The 22,516-nt window shown below is 46.7% G+C and overlaps 1 protein-coding gene across 1 annotated transcript in view; it reads right to left on the reverse strand.

Moving 5' to 3' along the window:
- Positions 1 to 696: 696 nt before the first annotated feature.
- Positions 697 to 22,516, reverse strand: part of LOC119650900 (pickpocket protein 19-like) — a 40,215-nt gene continuing 18,395 nt past the window's right edge. The window contains exons 2-7 of the mRNA XM_038054080.1: positions 20,734 to 21,355; positions 20,367 to 20,499; positions 20,250 to 20,303; positions 20,036 to 20,171; positions 7,584 to 7,684; positions 697 to 902 (exon numbers count right to left, since the gene is read on the reverse strand). Of these exons, the coding sequence (XP_037910008.1) occupies positions 697 to 902; positions 7,584 to 7,684; positions 20,036 to 20,171; positions 20,250 to 20,303; positions 20,367 to 20,499; positions 20,734 to 21,355 (1,252 nt within the window). The remainder of the gene's footprint in view (positions 903 to 7,583; positions 7,685 to 20,035; positions 20,172 to 20,249; positions 20,304 to 20,366; positions 20,500 to 20,733; positions 21,356 to 22,516) is intronic.

Genomic DNA, 22,516 nt, shown 5'->3' on the forward strand with positions numbered 1-22,516 from the left:
GACCAGTTGTTACAATTAGTCCCGTTTTTAAGCGTGGGAGACTCGCCTTCATTTTTCGCCGTCTGCAGCTATTCGTTAAGAAAGAGCTCCCAGCGGTTACCACGTGGAGGTGGAGATAGGGTTTAGTAGTACCAACAGCACCAACAGCTACTGGTGTTGGTTCAGCGGGCGTTTGCCAGGTTTTATGCTCCATCGTGGGTACCACTACACGTTTCGTCCTGGAACCTATACTACCCTTTGACCGCCCAGTATTACATGACCAAATTTTTCCAAAAATTGTCCAAGAGAGAGGGTTTGAAAACATAAAGGAAACATATCAAAGATACGATTTCTAACATTTTTCTGTATTCATTTCTGTTTAAATTTTATTTAAATTTAATTAATTTAAAGTCCGCAATAAGAAAATTTCTAAAAAGGTGTTTGTGCCAAAAATAATGCTATCTGCAGAACAATCTATTTTGTACATTTCAGAAAATTATTTAGGTGATCTCTAGTGTTACAAATCTTTCAAAATTAGTACCAACAAATATTGTGTTAGTTTCCTTATGTAAAATCTTGTCTAATTAGAAAAACTGGAAAATTGTGACTCTGAACTGAAGAAATATTAGTTTTCCCAGAAAATGTTCTTTTTGCTTACACTGAACTCCAAGCAACACTTCTAACAGACAAAAATAGATTTTCACGATTTTTCGTCCCCTAGTAATCCTCAACGAATATTTCGCTAGGAGCAACGGCAAGAATCCTCCGGGAGGCTGCAGATACTTTATTTGCTCTTGATGTTTTCATTTTATCAATTTGGTCGCGCATGTACACCCAAAATCCAATAGTGAAATAGTAGATCAACTCAACTCCGCTGAGGATAGACGCACCAATAAATAGTCCTGCAATACCACCAAAGGCGACTGAAATGATACATAATAAAAAAACAATTAATAAACATGGGCAATAAAAGTCCTTCCTTCACTTCCCATCACCTGGTTCTAACTAGAGCTGGGCAATCGGAAAGGACGTGCATCAGGGTCTTGCTTTCCACACCGCAAAACAGTGAGCCCGTATTATAGGCCTTGCCGAATCAGTTGATTTGGGCCCGTATCCTGATGTACGCATTCGCTCGTATCTGGCGACGCTCGGCTCTAAGTGCTGGAAGGTCACCACCGAGGGTACCCCTAGGCAGTCGAAATTCGTCGCGAGACTCGGGAAGGAACACGGATAGTCCCCGGATCGGCAAGAATGCGGATGTTGTAAAAGACGAGCGTCGAAGGAAGCACCCTGCAACAGCGTTTCTTTCACTGGGAGAACGCATACATGAACTCTAATAGTTCATCAAGGAGAGACGGAACATCCACCAAAATAGCAGGGCTCTAATACGGAGGAGCAAAGCGCCCAAGCATAAGGACCGAAGAAGACACAGGTAACGACTCCTCAACATAAGGTAGAACGCGGACAAACGGAGAAAGGACGGAATAAGTAAACCCATTGGTACCCAGCAAGCGGCCAAGAAGGCAAAAGCCTCTTCGCCGAAGAAACCGGCCTAAGGTTCGGGTAGTTTGCGGCCCTAACTTTGACAAAAGATTAAGAGTCTACAGTTGGTAACTCGGATAATGGAGAAAGCTGGGCGGAAAAATGCGGCCCAATGAGAAGAAAGAAGGTTCGTCGGGAAATAATTATTGGCAGACCTGGGCCTGGGGTATGAGGCGTACATAGAAAGGGGATCTAATGCTGGAGGTATGCAAATCCAACCAGGAAACAATGAATAGTTTTCACGGCCAAATGGAAAAGATGCTAGATGAGTTACAGAAGTGAAACCTTGAACCTCGAGTGCAAAGACCTAGACGAGGTCACATCACGAGAGGATATCTCTGTCGCGCTAAGAAAACAATTCAACTCTAGCGGAATAGGCTAGAGGCTAGAGGATGAAGAAGGCGCACGGAGATACTCAGACAACAATTATTACCTTGCCAGTTGAAACAAGGGTTAAACCGATTACCGCTGGCAAAGTAAACACAAGTTGGGTCGTATGCCGACTTAGGGCGCAAGTATCTCTCAAGCGATGCTTTAGGTTCCTTGATTTCGGCCACTTTACAGCACTAATAGATACTAATCAACCTTAACCACCGCAGCTCAAGACTTGCTCTCGCAAACCATTCGAGGGTCGAATGTGACTATGAGAAGATGCTAAACGGCTTGGTATTAGATGCTAGACACCGCAGCCCCAAAATCATTGCCGACAACTTCAACACGGGACCTTGGACTGGGAAAGTCGAGTGACGAACACCAGGAGCCAAATCCTGCGTGAAATGTTCGCGGAGCTGGACGTCGTAATAGCTAACGTTGGATGGATGCCCACGATTCGAGGCAGAGGGTTAAGCTCGATCGCCGACCTGACTTACCTCAGTACTCGCTTGGGGTTTAGAAGTAGGTCACGAACTGAAAGGACTGCGCTAGAAAAAGTGAGCGAGCAATGCCAGCGGGTAACTGAGACATGCGACTATATAATACCACGACGAAAGTTCCTTCACAATAATAACAAAAATACTGGTAGAACCAAGAAATCTCTCTGTTGAGAGCATTGTGTCTGCGAGCGAAGAGGTATTACCAAAGGACAAGGGGGAAGCTGGACCATCGGCAGTTGGAGAAAGAATACCGTGATCTTCAAAGTACTCTCAAGAAGACTATATGGGAAAGTAAGGGAAATCGCTACAAGCAGTTGTGCCTTGAGGCAAATACGAACCGATAGGGCACTGCTTACAAGGTTTTAATGAGCAAGATTCGTGGACAAAAATCATTCCAAGTGACATGCCCGTGGCTCTTATTCGAAATTATGGCTCTTCTTCTGCCGCAACAGGAAGAAAATGGACCTCAGTCAACGGTTCAACAGGACGCCTCCCAATCCGCGGGGAAACCGAGGAGCAAGTACAAGAGATTTGTGGACGAATTGGGTATAATGAGGCTCAGGGATTGTGAACAAAGGCCTGAAGTTGTCTGTTAAAATCAGGCCCGCATGTCTCGTAAGCACATTTGAATCGTTCATGGCGGAAGTCATGTTTCCCGCAGAGCGACCGCTACCGGCAGTTTACAGTCTTGTAGACAGTATAGGTTTTATAGAGCGCAGTCCACGGTCGATACAGTAGCAAGAGTCGTGGATCTGGCTCGGGAGACATCGGCGGCTGGTTGGTGCTGCGCGGTGGTGATGCGGAATGCCAGGAATGCCTTCAACTCGTCCAACTGGGGTTGGCAACGTTGAATGGTTTTGCATACCCCCTCGCGATGGTAGTAGTTGCAAAATTCTCCGCCTGGACGTAGAACTGTTAGATGAAACCATTCACGCAATCAAATCATGACCACAAGTGGCGAAAATACAGCTGGTGGACGATAAAGCGGAGACGGTGCTTATTACCAAACGCATAAAAAAAAATTCTGTCAAAGTCAGGTAGTTTCAAAAACTATCACTAGATACCTGAGCTAATGATCGATGCCTTGTTGAGCTTCAAGGATAATGAGCAATGTCGCAGGCCAAAATCTATTCACCGGTTGCTTATCCCAGGAGTCGTGAAATCCATTCTGCTAAATGCGGTTTCTATCTGGGCGGGCGCATTGGACAACACAGCGAACCAGAGAAGGGTCATTTCATCATATCGGCCAATGCGCTGACGGCGTGCAGTGCATATAGGATAGTGTCTATTGGGGCAGTGTGTGCCATCGCGGGGATGATTCTCTCAGATCTTCTAACAAATGAGGCATACTGTCTTTACCGGAGAAGGAGGGTGGATCAGGCCGAAGTAACTGCGGCTTCTAAAAACCCACTGGGAAGAACCTGAACGGGAGATGGCAGCAACGATGAGATATTTCCGAAAAAGGGCGCTGGACCTGAGATCTGTCCAGGCTCAGGAAGCTGACGAGGTAGGTCTTCAAAGACCTCCTGAGGAAGTAGAAGTTCGCCATCAAGACTGCCAAGAGTCAGTCCTGTTTGAATTACTCTCAAAACGTTAGAAGCACCGCAAGGCTCAATAAAATTCTTTCCAAGGAACACAGGAGTTCATACCTCCTCAAGCAGTCGAAAGGCTCCTGGACGGAATCTTCTGGTACAACCCTGGAGTTACTGAATCAGATGCACTTCCCCACCAGTGAGTTGGAGCCTCACCTGGAGGGTATGCAGCAAGAAATTGTTATGCCGTGGCTTGTGGAAATTTACCAGCGCTTGATTTATTTGGGATGGGTACCTTGGAGGCACGCGTGCGTGTGTTTCATACAGAAAGCATACAGGCACGGTCATGGATCCGCGAAGGGCTTTCGATCAATCACACGCACCTCTTTCATTTTGAGGACCGTAGAGAGAGTCCTAAACATCCACTTAAAGAGGATTATGGAGAGAAAGCCTGGCTCTAAATCTACCCCCCCCCTTCTCTTAGAGCTATGGGTGTTCTGCAATCCTGCCTAATAGATGCTTGTAATGTACTCCTGGATTCCAGACTTCTACATTAAATACGCTAAGCATGCAGTGCTGGAAGACTATGTTTGTTCGTTATTTGGAGAATGGCCACGGTAACTTTCTAAACAAAATATCTCGGAAATCTTGAGCATTCTTCACGGACTACCCCTCATGCAAGCAAGTTTGCTGTTGACTTTTCAAGCAGAGCAGAGTACAAGACTGGCTGCGTGTTGCAAGGCGATGACACAGTATTCCTCACCAACAGATCAAAGATTGTCCGTGAAGTCGGTGCGGAAGTTTTCTCGGATACACACACTGCAGCCGAATCGAGCAGTCTCCCTGGATTCGCCAGTATATTCTAAGCGGAAGTTCTGGCGATACTGGAAACGTGTCGATGGCTGATGCATGATCCGAGCCCCAAGTGTAGAATATCAATTCTGACCAACAGTCAAGCCATTAAGGGCTTGTGATTAGTGGCGACATCCTCCAGGTTCAAGTTCACCCTATTCTGCGTTCCCGGTCGTAGGAACATAGAAGGGAAAGAGCGAGCAGACGGAATGGTCAGCAGGGCTCTGCTCTTGCAATCCCTCGATATGCTCAATCTGTGTTTGGGTGACGACTGTTAAGGGTGAAATCTACTTAGGAGTTGCGGACCTCAGATGGCGAAGGTCCGCCAACAGTGACAAACCAAGGAGGATTTGGTCTACCTTTAATAAGACCCGATCATGAGAGACCCTGTGCTAGAGGCGTGAACTTGCTATAGGGGACCGTGCCGAAGTAGCGGGGAAGTAGGATTTCCCAGCTCTACTTAGAACCAGACTACGAAAACCATTCTTTGACGATCTCAGATAAATCTCTAGTTTCTAGGTCGAGGAGCAGCTGTCCTTCGTAAACGCTAGTAGCTCTGAAGATTCGATCCTTCTGAACCCTGCCCCTTTACTCTTACCACAGCAATATTGACCTTTGGAGCTGGTGGTATCAGAACGGGGCACTTCAGAGCGGCCACTGACACCTACCTAGCTACCTCCATTACTTTTTTTAAAGTTTTAACTTTGGTGCGATATGATGCGATTGGTGCGAATAGGTGTACTGAGAAGTTTAGCTTCAACAGCCTAACCAAGCTTTCTCAATCCAAAACTCCTACCTTAATACGACGTCGATGTTTCCCTTCCTGAAGGAAACTAGCAAAGTTTGGCGAGTCATCTTTGGAGGTTGGTTTCCACTGACCGATACTACTGATACTGTTTGCCACTTTTGCAACACCAATTTCTGTCTTTTCCAACATTTCATGGAGTAGGTAGTCGTTATGACCATTTTAACGAAGGGTCTTTTTCAGCAAAAGAGTAATATAAGAGTAGATGGTGCCCACTACGCTGTCATTCATTGCCCTGTCTCCTGATTGGCAAACAACTTGTCCTCCGATAGCGCACCTATCATTATTTATTCTCATCCCCGTATGAAGCAATCTCTTTGTCCGCGATTATTACCCTGATTTGAATCATTCACAGCTGACTCGACTGGTATCCGACGTCAGGTCAGAATATAAACCCCGCTGCGACCGGTAAGATTTTAACCGCGACTTTCCATACAACAGCGCATTGCTGTAACCAGTGAGCTATGCGGACAACAAATATACAAATAGGAAGGACTTTTAAACAATGAAATTCACTACGCTACACCCGTTACCTATCATCGAGGTTTTGCTGCAGGAGATGTGAGACAAAGTCTTTCCTACGATCGATTTCCGCAAGTCCTCATACCGAATATTGATCGTAGTCAAGGACACCCCGAAAATGACGATCGCAGCTCCATTCCGCCTCTTGGAATTCACCCGGTCAACAATGGGTACTTGCAGCACAACCCAGTTGCTCCAACGGCCCATGGGTCATCTCCTGCGGGACTGTCCGTTTGCGCGATGCTACTTGGAGGACATACTTATGACTTCGGATGACCTCCGTCATCTGCAACAGCCTCTTTCCCCCCTATCTCTCGTGCAAGTACGTAATTAGCTCCATTGTATCGTCAAGAAAGTGCCGCGTAGTCTAGACGCCCAAAGCTAAAGTTGCCCTTTGAAACAGCAACCCACTACTCGCCAACGCGGCGACAACCTCGTTCTTGGTGCCGAACTCGATTTTGGTCCCGAGAATGGATGAATCAAACACCGCCATCAACGACTCCCTTGAACAGAAACTTCACCGTGATATCTGGCGTCTCCTGGGTTCCCTCTCCAGGAATTTATCAAGTTCATGAAGGGAACAGACAATCAGATAGCAGCTCTATATCTTCATATTCATTCCAAAAACGATTATCAAAGCCCAAGCGAATGAACAAGGAATCAACCATATAGTCGGAAACCTCAAGGAAGTATTTCCGTACTTGAACACTGATGACAAGCTATGAACCTATTCAACCAAGGAGTCTCGCCAGAATCATCAGTCCCGCGATCCATATAGCCCTTCGAAGGACTACCAAATAAGCGGGTATCGTTCAGTCAGTAACTAATTGACTGTGGCGACACCAACCCCGATTCCAGTCTCGCCTGAAAGCATAAATTCAAACCGACACCTATCATTGCCGTTGGTAGCGCACCCTTAAGCCGAACTCTCCTCTCACAGCAGTTGACAAGAACTGTTCCTTGGCAGTAATAATTCGAGGATAAAAGGAAGAAGTCCTTCGAGATCTCGTTTTCCCTCTCTTTAGGGTCTTCGCCTAGCGAAAGATATGACGTTCTCCGAGGCTCTAAGCTTGAATATTTCAATCTTAACTAGTGGACCCTTTAGTTTTTTTTTTATCGATGACTCTCTCTCTCTCTCATGGTAACTATGTATTCACACTTAATTACAAAACTTCATTCTGCAATTAATTATAGAACATTTGATTCAATTCGAGACGTGTTAATAATCGACGCAAATCCTTCTGATTCTGAAGCTTGACTGACTCCGGTGACTACTTTGACATGAAACTTCCCACTTACGCACAAGTCATCTGTTGTCAAGTATTCTAACTAAATATAGACCCTACTATTAGACATTTTTTGTGTCCTAGCTAAGTGTCATTACTAGGATTTTAATTGTTTTCAAACATACAAGTGATTTTCGGAATAATATTTCATATCGTTTCTGGATGTGCAGCTTCTTATTTTACTATAACTTACCGACTAAATCCAACCATCCAAAAACAACTTCAGTTCTGTATTTGGTTAAGGTACTATACTTGTAGTGAAAATTCAAGTAAATCCGCTCTTGCTTCATTCGCCTGAAAGACAATTTTTAATTAAAAATCTTGACCATGTTCATAAAAGTTATAAAATTATAAATAGGGTACACCAAATTCATGATTTAGAAGAGCAAGTCAACCAAGTCCCTATCTTTGTCCTGACAAGTCGATGCACACCGATGTTGAGTCAATGAGAACGGTGTCCTGGTAGTAGACGGCAAACATCAATCACAAATATTGGCCAACCCAAAGTCGATTCAACACCATGAGGGGTGTCTACCTAAACGTCAGTAAAGGCTGCTCTACCCTATAAACTCAATCTGAAGGTTAAAGGATACCTACTACTGTGTTGGTTTAATTAAAACCAACTCAGCGTTTTCGCTTTCTTCCAGTGCCCCCTGCTTGCTGGAAGAAAGGCTTCAGTCTGTCCAAGGAGATCCATTTGGGCGTGCCACCGACGTACGTCCAAATTGAGCGAGTGCTCCTAACGCTCGTATGGTGACCGCAGCGGCTTCCCGAAGGCATCAGCCCTCACCAGAAAGGGGTTACAAAATGTTCCCCAGGGATGAGGATCGCAGGCTGCATATGACGAGATGGCGGAGGTGACTTTAATTTGGAAACGGCCTCTCGTATTTGGCGCAACAATCCGGTCTTTCCAAGGCCGTCTTCTTTGTCGAGGACCAGTTCAGCAGGGAGTCGAAGGTTCCCCCCGTATACCAGCTCCGCAGGGCTGCCAGCAAATTCTTCGCGGACGGTTGAACGGTTGTTTCGTTCTGTATGGCCTCCAAGCAAAACGAAAGACAAGACCGGCGTCCAGAAAGGCTCATTGCGAGCCATAATGGCTTTTCAAGCTCCAGCAAGAGAGTAGATTCAAATTGCATTCCCCTGTCTGTGATGATGGTGCCGGGAACACCAAAACACGGAATTCACTTTCGACAGAGAGCCTCATGGACAGCCAGAAATACTTGCTAGAGACTAGCAATGCTCCTGGTCGTCGTTGCCCCTAGACGTCGAACTGTCCCACGACTAGCGCAATTACGGACCCAGCCACCAAGTCAGATGACTCCCGCCGGTTATCCGTACCGGACCTCAAGTATCTCCTTCTTATTAAGTGGATTTGCATTTTATCCCTGGCTGTCAGGTATGGGGATAGCTTTCTCAGTGAGTAATCTGCAAGACTGCAAAGTTCCTGCACTCTCCCCACCTGCTCCCTGAGATGCTGCGGTGGCGTGTAAGAACCATTGGCTAACAACACTCTCCCTATTTATATACAAAGCATTTGGGCTTTCTCGCGTGGGAGAAAGATTGTACCAGGAACTCATTCCCGATGGGCAGATATATTATTCTAGGGTAGTTGCATTTGACCGATCTGACAATTAAACAGGTCCATAAGGCTAAACAGCATTCCAAGTCGGGCTTACATGTATATTTACATTTACAGACATACTACATTCCTGCTTTGTAACAGATGGTGAAGGAGTCGGAAGGAAGAAAATAAAATGTAAATTATGGAAAGCAGTGGATCCAGGGTGAGCATTGGTATACTGCGTGGACAACAGCCAACGAACACCAGTGCTCAAAGAGCAGGGACCATCAAAAGCACGTCTGAGATAAATATAACAGACTTCAGGAAGGAGACAGGTCTCAGTGGTGCCGGTGTTAAATGGTACCTGCGCTATCTGAAGCAAGGCCTGAAACCAAAAGAGGCCCTTAAGAAGACTCAGGACAGACCTAAGCCATCTCTAACGGAGCCGAGAAAGCGGTGAGCAGCAGAGATCAGCCCGCATGAAGGGAATGCTCCCAAAAAATCCAAACCTGAAACCAAGGGGGGAAAAACCCGGGCAGGTCAGGAATGAAGGCAGGACCCAGGAAGCCCGCCATTAGCTATGCTAGTGCGGTCAAGAGCATTCGACTGGCCATACTGCCAAAAAGGTTTCCCGAGCAAATACTGATTCGTGAGGAGCAGGAAATCATTGAGGACCTTGTCGTCAAGCAAATGATCAAGGGTTGGACGTCGAAACTGGTGTTCACCGGAATACGCTTTCGACTAGGCCTTATACTGGTGGACTGCGCGACAGAGGACACCGCAGAATGGGTTAGAACCATAGTTCCTAGATTGCCACGCCGGGAAGGGGTGGAACTGTCAACATGTGCTGGGGATGATATACCAGGAGCACACATGGTGATAGTTTTTCCCCCAAAGGCCGTGGCAATAGAAACGGAAAACCTTATGAGCCTCCTAATTGCTCAGAATGAAGATCTTCATACTCGACTATGGAGAGTCTTCAGAAGCAAGGTAGAGGACAAGGGTAAACTCCTCACGATCGGCGTAGATGACCGATCCCTGGGGGCAATTAAACGTCGGAGTTGTCATATCAACTACCGATTTGGCAACATACCCGTGCATGTGCACAGGGAAAAGCCGAGGAAAGAGACCTCGGAGGAGGCATTGGGTGGAAAACTTACCGAGCTCCCTGAAGAAGTATCGAAAGCCATTGAGGCGGGAAGGACTGGATCAACCAGGAAAATAGACCTGCTGCCTAGTGAAGAGCAGAAGCTGGACGACCTAGACCTAGGACTCCTAGGGCTCAGGGTGGACAGCAACGCGCCATATCGGAGGAGGAGGGTGACACTCCGACAGTGGAGAAGAGATCCAAACAATAACGGAACCAATGGCCAGCACTAAGATAGCCCAGATAAACCTCCACCATGCGAGAGCTGCATCTGCAGTGATTGCAAGGGCAAATTCCAAGGAGAACATTGGAATAGTGCTGGCTCAGGAGCCCTGGGTGTACCGGGGGCAGATTCGCTGTCTGCAAGGAGGAGACATGCAGGTAATTTGGGACTCCTCCTGTGAAAAACCAAGAGCTTGCATAATTCTTAAACGTAATTTAAAATACATATGTCTTTCGAGGTCTTAACCGGGGACCGTGTGGCTATCCAAGTCTCATTGGAAGCCGGGAGGAGCACTCGACAGGCAGTTGTGGCATCGGGATACATCCCAGGAGACGAGAGTCGGGCTCCACCGGAAGAAGTCGCAAAACTGACGAAGTATTGCGAGGAGAGGGCGTTACCACTTCTTCTCGGCTGCGATACCAACGCCCACGGCGAAGTCTGGGGAAGCAGCGACACCAGGTCAAATATTTGGGAATTACGCTAGACCAAAAATTACTCTGGAAGACACATGTCGGAAACACTTGACGGAAGCCACGAGGACTCTGATGACTTGCAGATCCATAGGAGGAAAAAAATGGGGTTGCAACCCGAAGATACTACTTTGGATATATACTGCAATAGTAAGGCCAATGATTACCTATGGAGCGGCAATCTGGGCAGAAAGAACCGAACTCAGCACACAAGCCAGGGAATTACATAAACTCCAAAGGCTGGGTTGCGTGTGTATCAGTAGGGCAATGAGGACATGCCCAACGGCATCTCTGGAGGTGCTTCTGGGATTATCCCCTCTCCATCTGCACATACAGATGCAGGCAAGGAGATCAATATTCAGGATCGCCGGTAGTACGAGTGAGGCGGGGAGCTACCTAAATCGCAGGAAGATTGATATTCCTTCTAGGCGGTATCCCGAATTACTGATACCGAGGGACAACATGACAACGAGGTTTCACCTCGATAAGAAGTTTGAAACACGTTGGAGTAACAAGGCAAACTGGGAGAGCGTGGCTGCGACATACGACTTAAACCAGCAACTGATTACTTGGTACACTGACGGATCCCTCACAGCAGAGGGAGCGGGTGCCGGTGTCATTGGTCCAAGGAAAATATACTTTGAGCCAATGGGCAGGTACACTAGCATATTCCAGGCGGAAATATATCCTGTAGACAGATGTGTCTCCTTTAATCTCCAAAGGAACCACAACGAGCAGAACGTTGCTATTCTCACCGATAGCCAAGCAGTAATCAAGGCAGTTAGTTCGAACTAGGTGAACTCTAAACTGGTATGGGAATGCCTTGAGAGACTGAATACACTCGGCTCGTCCAAAAAGTCTGGATACTTTGGGTTCCAGGCCATGCTGGGTTGGAAGGCAATGAGGCAGCGGACGAACTAGTCAAGAAGGGAGCAAGGACGTCTTTACACGGGCCAGAACCCTTCTGTGGAATCGGAAACGGTTTCATGGCTATGAATCTAAGAAATGAAGAGAATCGGTTGAGGAAACTATACTGGGCGGGCCTACCAGGGATGGAGCAGTCCAGGGTGCTTATTGGGGGATACGAAACGATGAGTACAAAGGATTGCTTAAACCTCACCAAAAAGAACCTCCGAATCATTGGGGGAATTCCCACTGGTCATTGTCGGCTGAACTATTACCTAGGGAAGCTAGGGATATCTACGGACACTGCCTGCAGGTTTTGTGAGGAAGAGGACGAAACCTATATACACGTCCTGGGACAGTGTTCGGCACTTGTGGAAAGTAGGTCCAGGCATCTGGGAGAACACTTAATACCAGATGCAAAGCTGAAAGATCTGGAAGTGGGGAACATACTAAAGTTCCTAACGGTTACAGGCCTGCTTAAGATACTATGATCAATAGGTACATTATAACCAGTAAATGGGGGACCCTAGTTCTTCAAGGACGCGGTGCGACTTTCCCTTAACAGAATAATAATAAAAGATGGCGAAGGAGTTGGAAAGAAGAAAATAAAATGTAAATTATGGAAAAGGAACCGCCATCGTCAATCGCCTTCATCTATAGTTCAGGAAACAGCGAGTTAGACCAAGTCCTAGTAGGAATCCGGCGAAGGAAGGGAAAACCCTTCAAATAACTACGAATGTGCTTAGAGATGGAGTCTCCCTGAAATAATGCTGGTCTGATGTAAAAAAATGTCCCAAAGAGAGAAAAGGTAGTTTATCGAGTAACCATTGCTGGAGTTCGATACTTCGGTTACGATGACCGTCTTGTTGTTGGTGGTGCGCAATACTCTTTGCCCACCTCATTCGCAATAATATGTATAGGTAGTGGTAGAGACTAAAGTGTCCGTATCCGCCGTTTCTCAAAGATTTCATCTGTCAATTGCATTAAATTTAGACTCTCCAATCAACTCTCTTTCTCTCTCTTCCTCTGCCATATGAATTCCAGCCTAAAAATTGTCAAACACAGTCCTGCATTGAAACGTGAATTGCAGACTATGTATCTAACAGAGTCCAGTGCATAAATGCTTGTACTAGCTCGCAGGACAGATCAAATCTGTGTCGCAAATGTGGAGAACAAGACCATTTGGCAAAGGACTGCAACGGAATGCCCAAGTGCGTACTTTGCCTGGAAGCAAAAAATAGTGACAGCACCCACATTGCAGGAAGCAGTAAATGCTCAGTGTTCAGAAAGGCGTTCATAAATAAGGCCAAATGAAGTTTATGCAACTCAATCTGAATCACTGTCGAGCGGCCCAAGACCTACTTTCCCAAAGCGTATTCGAGAACAACGTCGACGTTGCGATTGTATCTGAACAATACGAAAATCTGCATAGCGGAGTGTGGATAGCAGATAAAAACAGTAAGGCGGCGATACAGAGCTGCGGAAGCCAAGCTATAGTAGATACGAAAAAACATCCAGAGGACGGGTTCACCCGTGCCAAGATTGGAAGGATTTACATCTACAGCTGTTACGCAGCACCGAGCCTCATATTAGAGGAATTCACGTCATTGCTGGAGAAACTATCTTTCAGTGCAAGTCGCTACAATCCCGGCGACTTTAACGCAAGAGGACGAATATTGCTGGAGACATTCTCGCGCTTGAACGTGGTACTTGCTCTGGGTGAGCCAACACATTCCGGAGGGGAGAATTGCAATCGGTGGTAGACCTCACCTCCGTCAGTGATACTCTAATCAGAGACTTGCAGTGGCGTGTCAGCGAGGAGTACACACACAGCGATCATCAGGCTATCATCTTTCAAACCTCCCAAAGGAATAATTTGAAGCCATTAAAACGAATAACGATGAGCCGGGTAACTAAGAGATTCGACGCAGAAATGTTCAAGGAGGTACTTCTGGAAGATAACATACGTTGCTATCGGGAAGCGCACAAAACAAAGTTTCACAGGTCGTGGAAAAATTGCAGCGGGCATGCGATGCTGCTATGCCTCGACGTAGCACTTTCCGAGGACGAAATCCTAATTTTTGGTGGAATTCCGAAATTTAGGAATGCCAGAAAAAGTGCCTCAAAGCTAGGAGTGCAAGTAGCTATCGCAAAGAGCAAATCCGAACATATCAAGCGGATGTGTACTGAAGCTGACTCTGACCCATGGGGTGGCGCATATAGGTCGGTGATGTCATCACTAAAAGGCAAGCGCTCCTCACCAATTACTTGCCCAGAGTTGTTGCAGAATATAGTGAAGACTCTATTCCCAGTGGATGTGAACGGTACGAGTCTGCCTGCAGTACATTTAAATTCCAACGAAGTTCCGATAGTAGTAAATGAGGAGGTTCTAGACGCAGCAAAAAGATTGACTGAAAAAAAGACTCCAGGACCGGATGGAATCCCTAACATTGCCCTGAAAGTAGCTGCCAGGAGAGCGCCAGGTATGTTTGCCCAAGTTTTCACGGCATGCCTTAGGGAAGGAAAATTCCCCGAGCAATGGAAGGTACAAAAGCTAATACTCATTCCAAAGGTAGGTAAACGATTCGGTAACCCCTCCTCATGTATGCCTGGTCAATACCATTCGCAAACTATTTGAACGAGTAATATATAACAGACTGCTCGCTATTGCGAAAAAGGAAGGAGACTTTCCGACAAACAATTCGGATTTCGTAAGGCAAAATCAACTGTCGACGCAATCGGCAAGCTGACTGGCTTGGCTCAGGCTGCAATAGTAAAAGGAAAATGCTGTGCAGTAATAACCCTAGACATAAACAAATCGGAATACCGGGAGCTCGCGCTTCGGGTATAAAGGTTGGTATAAAGGTAGATGGATTTTTTTCAAACTTGACCAAACTATGCATTATGTTCTTCATTATACGCATGCCAAATTTTGTACTTCTGTGATGAACATAAGGGGGGTGCCGGGTAAATTTCTAAAATGTGGAAATATACTATTATTAACTTTATTTGTGCAGATATCGGAACCGGATATATTTTGATGCCTAGATTTCGTAGAGCTGCACCACTGTGATTTTTTTCAGATTTTTCGGTTGCATAGGTTCTGAGAACGAGACCTGTTACACTTTTTGAGGGTCATATTTTGAGCCCTCACTCCCCTATGTTTCACCCAATATCACAAATTGAACCAGTTTCGAAAAGTACTAAATGAGCCCTTTCATTTGATACCCCACATGGCTACATTCTGTGAAAAAAAGTTTGCACCCTCCATTCACATGTATGGCGAAGAACCCAGAAAGGGGATCTCATGTTCGAGCTGAAAAGAGATCCACCGCTGGCAAAACTGATGACTTTCGCACTCAGGTGAAAAACTCCCTTGGGGAGAATGCCGCAGTGCGTGCCCAAAAACATGAGATCTATATACAATGTAAGGACCTCGATGAAGTGACATCGAAAGGTGAAATTTGTACTGCTCTGAAGGAGCAATTCAAGTTGAAAGAACTTACCGAGGAGTCTGTTGTGGGCTTACGAAAAGCCTACGGTGGTACTCAAACGGCCATCATACGAGTACCAGCGGAGGCAGCGCAGATGTTGTTGGCTGCCGGAAGGGTTCGGATTGGATGGGTTGTCTGCCGTTTAAGAGAACAGACTTCACTAAAAAGGTGCTTTAAATGTCTCATGTTTGGGCACTTCTCGAAGGCATGCACCAACAGCATTGATCAATCCGATCGATGCAGAAGGTGTGGGAGAAAGGCCATATTGCCAGAGAGTGCAATAGGGACCCCAAATGCCTACTGTGCGAAGTAAAACAGGGGCAGGATCACCGGCATATTGCCGGAAGTGGTAAATGTCCGAAATTTAGGAAGGCGCTCACTGCCATGAGAAAATGAGGTTTATTCAAATTAACCTCAATCATTGCAGGGTCGCTCAGGATTTACTTGAGCAGATCACGTTCGAATCTGAGATGGAAATTGCCATCATAAGTGAACCATATAGAAACCGTCACGGTGGCATATGGGTCACAGATTCGACTGGTGGAGCGGCGATATGGGCTTGTGGTCGACAGGCCATACAATGTACTGCACGTCAGGCAGCCAGTGGCTTTGTGTGGGCAAAAATAAGTGGTGTATATGTATACAGCTGCTACGCCCCGCCAAGTTTGACACTGTCTAAGTTCGAGCAAATGCTTGATAATCTTGTTCTCGACGCAAGGGGACGAAGTCCAAAGGTGATTGCTGGTGATTTCAATGCTTGGGCCCTAGAGTGGGGCAGCAGAGAATCAAATGCTAGGGGGCGCAATTAATACAAGCTTTCGCGCAGATGGACATAGTTTTGGTTAACGAAGGTGCTGTAAACACCTTCCAGAAAGGGGGGTCAGGCTCAGTTGTAGACCTGACCTTTGTCAGCCCTTCGCTGGCGCGTGGTATGTCCTGGTGCGCCAGCGAACGCTACACCCACAGCGATCACCAGGCAATCTTATTTGAGACACGTGTCGAGCCTCAGGGCAAAGAGCTATCATGCCCGATACCGAAAAAGATTTCAGGCTGGTCTGCAAAATCTTTGAATGAGGAGAGCTTCTTAGAAGTGTGGTTAGATCAACCTGATAAAGCAAGCGCCTCTATGGAAAGAGCCGTCCATCTGGCTCAATGCATCGCCAAAGCATGTGACGCGTCCATGCCTAGGAGGTGCGCATTCCCCAGTAGAAGACCAAACTACTGGTGGAATGATGAACTGACCGGTCTTCGATCAGCCTGCCACCGAGCCAGAAGAGTGGCTCAGAGGGCGGTAGGTGGAGTCGATCAAGGGCAGGCCTGCAAAACCCTCAAGTTCGCCATTCAGCGAAGCAAAAGGAAATGCTTTAAGGAACTCTGCTCAGAAGCGGACGTAAATCCGTGAGGGAGAGCTGATGGAATCATGATGGGACGATTCAGAGGCCGTTCATCTCCGCAGATCACGTGTCCCACCCTCTTGCTGAAAATCATCCAGGGATTATTCCCCCAGCAAGAGGAGAGCACCGACACATTCCAACCACCCCTGAATGTGACGGCAATCCCGTCAGTCACCAGAGACGAGCTGCTGGAGATCTACGGCAGAATAGGAGACAATAAAGCGCCGGGACTGGACGGAGTACCGAATAAGGCCCTTAAGCTTGCCGTGAAATCCAGGCCGGACATGTTCACTGAGTTGTTCGAAGCGTGCATGTCCGAAGGAATATTTCCAGCGGCTTGGAAGCGACAGAAGTTGGTACTTCCGCCTAAGCCTGGTAAACCTCCAGGTGAACCATCGTCATATCGACCCATATGTCTTTTGGACACGGTGGGGAAAATGTTAGAGCGGGTAATCTACAATAGATTACTCCCAGTTGTTGAGAGCCAAGGCGGCCTTTCAGATCGGCAGTATGGGTTCCGAAGAGCCAGATCAACCATTGATGCCATCAAATTGGTTACTGGCTTGGCCGAAGATGCAATTCACGGAAAGGGTAGTACCAGCAGATATTGCGTGGTAGTAACCCTGGACGTGAAAAATGCATTCAATTCGATCAATTGGAATCAAATACGCAAATCCCTAGCGAAGCTTGATATTCCCGCCTATCTCGTTGCTATCGTCGATAGTTATATTACTTAACCGAAAGGAGGCTCTGGTATGACACTGATGACGGACCCCAGGAGTACGTTGTTTCCGCGGGTGTCCCAAAGGGCTCCGTATTGGGATCACTATTGTGGAACATCATGTACAACGATGTACTTAATCTTCCCCTTCCGGAGGAAGCCACAGTGGTGGGTTACGCTGACGACATAGCACTGGTTGTTGTCGGAAAGAATTTCGAAGATGCTGAGTTATACTCAAGCGAGGCAATCAGTGCTGTCAAATGCTGGTTGGAGAGCTCTGGTTTGACGCTTGCGGAGGAAAAAACAGAAGCGCTCCTCATCACGAAGCGCCGGAAGAGAAATTACGCCTGTCTTAGAATCGGGAATCATATCATCACTTCCAAACCGACCATCAAATACCTGGGGGTGGTGGTAGACAGGAAGCTCAGTTATAAGCAACACGTACAGTATGTTTGTGCTAAATCATCCACTGCCAGTATGGCCCTGGCGAGGATGATGCCGAAGGTGGGAGGGCCACGGCATACCTCTAGGTTGCTTATAGCCAGGGTGGTGACCTCAATCATGCTCTATGCGACCCCAGTTTGGAGCGAGGCATTGCGGATGTCAGTTAACACTAGCAATTTGAATGCAGTCTACAGGAGGACAGCTCTGAGGGTATGCTTTGCCTTCAGGACTGTCTCAGATGATGCAGCATTCGTCATCTCTGGAATGATGCCGATTGACATCTTGGCAGATGAGATGGCGAATATATACAATGCGAAGTCAATCTCTCCCTTATCGCAGACGAAGAACGCTGAGAGGGAGAGATCCATAAATAGATGGCAAGAGCATTGAGAACGCTCGGGAAAGGGTCGGTGGACTCACAGGCTCGTTCCTGTCATCAAGGACTGGTTGGAGAGACGACACGGTGAGATTAATTATAATCTTACCCAGTTTCTCACGGGACATGGAGGATATCTTCAATACCTTCACAGGTTTAAATTGGAGACCTCACCCGACTGTCCAAACTGCGATGGAGTCCCAGAGGACCCAGAGCATGTATTCTTCCACTGTCCGAAATTTGTGGAAGAAAGGAGGAATCTAGAGGAGACTCTAGGAGAGGTGCTAGTACCAGAAAATCTGGTGCCGAAAATGCTAGCACATCAAGAGAATTGGGATGCGCTCAACTCCATGATCGCATCTATTCAAGATAAATTGCGAAAGGCAAAGGAAAGGAGGAAAGCGCAGTCATGTGCGCCGCGGGGGGCGAAATGGGATTGAACTAGATTGAGCTGGCTCCGCCCCGTGATGTAATACCTTATGGTGGTTCCGCGGGGCAGGGAGGGAGTCGGGGGTGGTTTTAGTGGGTAGAAATCCGACACGCTGGTGTGTTCAGACCAGTGTCTTTTGAGGATTTCCACCTCCTCAAAACAAAAAAAAAGAGACAGACGGACAGACAGACACCGTCTCGATTCTAATAAGGTTTTGTTTCACACAAAACCTTAAAAATGCGTTCAATAGTGCAAAATGGAAAAAAATCATCGAGGCACTCGACAAGATGCAGGCCTCGAAGTACATTGTACGCATTGTGGTCGAGTTTGTCCTTGGGGGAAGACTTTACTGCGACTCGGAAGATGGGCTAAAAATATTCCCGACAACTTGCGGAGTGCCACAGGGTTCTGTCCTGGGTCCCTTGCTGTGGTTAGTTATGTACGATCGAGTGTTGACGCTACGCCTACCGGACAACGTGACAACTATTGGCTTCAAAGCACCAAGACGAGATCGAGATCTATGCAAATGAAGCAATATGGGAGATCAATTCCTGGTTGAGAAATTCTGGCCTTTCATTGGTGGGTCAAGACAAAGTCGACGTCTTCTGCTCTCCAGGGTAGTCAGCTCCGTGCTACTCTACGCAGCTCCAGTTTGGGCAACTGCTCTCAATAACAAAGTCAACTGCCGAAAATTGGGAATGGCGTATCGGCTAAGTGCACTCCGCGTATGCAGTGCATATCGGACAACATCAGGAGAAGCAGCATATGTACTACCAGGGATGCTCCCCATAGACATCTTGGCGAAGGAAAGTCGGCGACTCTACGACAAAACGTATGCAGCTGGCACGGTGGGAATCTATCGAACGGTGGCAAAAGCGATCGGACGAGTCCCAAACTGGTCGTTGGACATACAGCATCATTCCGGATATTCGGAGATGGTTTGAACGAAACCATGGCGAATTAAGCTACGAGTTAACACAATTCTTAAGTGGACATGGAGGTTATCGTGATTTGGTCACGACGAATCACCATGCTGCCCAAGATTTGGTAACGTGGCTGAGAATGTCATACTTGATTGCCCCAGGTTCACCGCGCATCGAACAAGAATGGAAGCGGTCGCAGACAGGCGTTTAACACCCGAAAACATTGTGGAGTTTATGCTGGAGTCAACGGATGCCTGGAACCAGGTTATAAGGGAACTGCAAGCTATTCCCCAACAGCTTAGGCAGGAAGAACTACGACGAAAACAGGGAAGGGAGAGAACCATAATGAGCCGCAGTTAAAAGCTGATCCAGCCCCGCGTGGAGTTCTGTGGGGAGAGTGGAATGAGAAGGAGGCGGTTTTAGTGAGTAGAAGTCTCACATAACTACGTGACAGGGGCCAGCAGTAGGTTTTGAACCTTTCCACCTTCCAACGCCGAAAAAAAAAGGCTATGTATCTGAACTAAATACTTAAACTAAACAAAGAGTTCAAATTTACTCGGAATAAGGCCATTCTGGCGTTTCTGCTTGATAAACCAAAGACTCGCAATCTGGTGGACAGAAGCATACCATTCCACTTTGATTTTTATTAGCGGTGTCGCCGTCGATTTTGAATGTCTCTAGGTTGAAAAAATCTGAAATTACAAATAAAATGTTTATGGGCAAATATAAATGTATCCCCACTGAGTGTTTATCCTGAGATATCAACCTACGATTATTTTTGACCAAGCATTTAAAATCCGAAGCTTTACATGGTGTATAATTTCCTGCGTAAAGGAAACATGCAATACTATACAGGAGGCCATAAAAAGGATAGAATAGCAACAAACCTATTGGGAAAAAGGCTTCCAGGGTGCAGTTGCATCGGTCCACAAGGTAGTTCTGCCGGCATGCGGAGAGGCAGTTAGAACGCGAGTATTCGAATCCCGGTAATTTTAGGTACTTCGAGTCGGTAGCCTCGTCCTTATTAAGGTACATGAAAAAAAGCCCAACTTACTTAGTTTTGGGTTGAAATAAACATATGAAACTTACCGCAAAAATACAGCCCCGAGATTTAGGATCATAACGCCTAGTTGACGGGGTTGCATATGACAGAAGGGGGGTCAGTTTTACAAGCAATGCATGTCCTCCTGGAATAAATAATCCACTGTTTGGCCAGGCAAATGGATGAAACAACTGGTCAATGCAGATACTCACCTTCACACCATTCGGATTAATACTTCCTGGTACTCTGGATTCGGGTGACCCTGGAATAGCGGTCAAATCTATTCCGTATTCCCATCCGGCCAACGATGACCTTAGAGGCAAATCGTATATACTCCCATTTAATCCGTTGGTATTGAATGAATGACAAAATCCAAACTCAGATTTTTGTGGTATGAGATCTCTGCAACACTTGGCATACCAATAGAGAATCCTGCAGTCTGAAAAGTGGTCCTCGCAGGGATAGCTCATGAATTCCATTAGTTCCGAAATATTTATTGAATCTAGAGGTTCAAGTGAGACATTCTCAAACTCTCGGAAAGGAAGGAAATTTCCAAATTCAAATGATTCCAATTTAGATGTAAAACCCTGAAATAGATCCTTCACCTCCTTGGTGCCGTTTGGAATGAATATTTCTGCAGCTTCATCTATTTTCGACCAATCCACACGATTGGAAAAACAAATTGTGATGGCTGGGAATAAAATATTACCGAGAGGGTAATCTATGCTTTCTATCACGGTCTGAAGTGGCGAATTGTTGAATCGATTTGCCAGCAAAATGCTTATATAGACGGTGAAGAAAATGGACAGGATCATAATGCAAACCCAGATAAACCTGTCGGAAAAAAAAAGTATATTTTATTATGGGGGTTTCGATCATCCAATATAGCTATCATTGTAGATCACTTAAATTCAGATGGGAAAGGTTGGATTAGGTTACCTCAAACCAGGAAGGAATTAGTTGCCATTCCCCTTTGATTGGGATATAATACGTCTACGACGCCTATGATTCAGCTTCCTCCATGACTTTTCGAGAAACTTGCACACCTGCTCCACTGTTTTAGGCTATGAGTTCCTCTTTAAGGTTTTGTGTAAAACAAAGCAAAAGCATCGAAAGCCACAGTGTTGGACTTTACTCCACTAAAACCACCTCCCCTCACTCGCTATGCCCCGCGGAACTACCTGGAGACATTACATGGTGGGGCAGGTTAAAGCCCTATCGGGTCGTCAGCGGCCTTTAACGGATCGCTTACGATCCGGGATGTGACGCCCCCGAGGTACCCAAGTAAGTAGTTCTGACCCCCTAGCTGGTAGTATACCTGCGTCCTAGGTAATAGCCTCGAGAAAGCGAAGCACGAATGACCGGTATACGTCGGGACACACTGGGAGTCTCCGGAGCCGTCGACAGAGAGCTGTCGACATCGATGGGGTGATGTGAGCGTAACTCTGCCAAGCTGGTACTTTTGACGTGTATCAGGAGCCAGCCTCTTTGGGACCCTGGTCGGCTAGTGTGCATTGATCCGGTGTTAGTAGACCGCGTTGCCCCGAGCGAGCGCAGATTCATCCGTGAATTCCGGGATTAGCTAAACATAAGTCAGGCCCCAGGGAACTGGGGTAGGGGTTGTGTCTCCGAGGGTACACCCATTCCTGGTGAGTTTTCCATGGAGGAACACATAAACCAATAAAAAAAACTGGACGAAACAACAGGGAAGGGGCAAAAACGGCGTTTGGGCGCAGTTCAAAAATGAGTCATTCATCGCAGCGATCAACGAAAGAGGCAGCGAAGGCTGACATACACGATGTGACACTGGGGCGCCCAAATAAAGAGGAAGCCTTATCACGTGGCGCGACTGACCGTGCGGAGATGGCAACTCCAATACCATGTAGGCCCTCTGTTCCGAAAGAAAGCCCAGTCAGAATCGCTAGTCCTGAGCAGCTGGATTCGAACACACACTAAGTGAAGGTGCAGTCGACCGTGTTAGCTAGAGCCGAAGAG

The sequence above is a fragment of the Hermetia illucens genome, chromosome 3, assembly GCF_905115235.1.
Source record: "Hermetia illucens chromosome 3, iHerIll2.2.curated.20191125, whole genome shotgun sequence".
Lineage (NCBI taxonomy): Eukaryota > Metazoa > Arthropoda > Insecta > Diptera > Stratiomyidae > Hermetia > Hermetia illucens.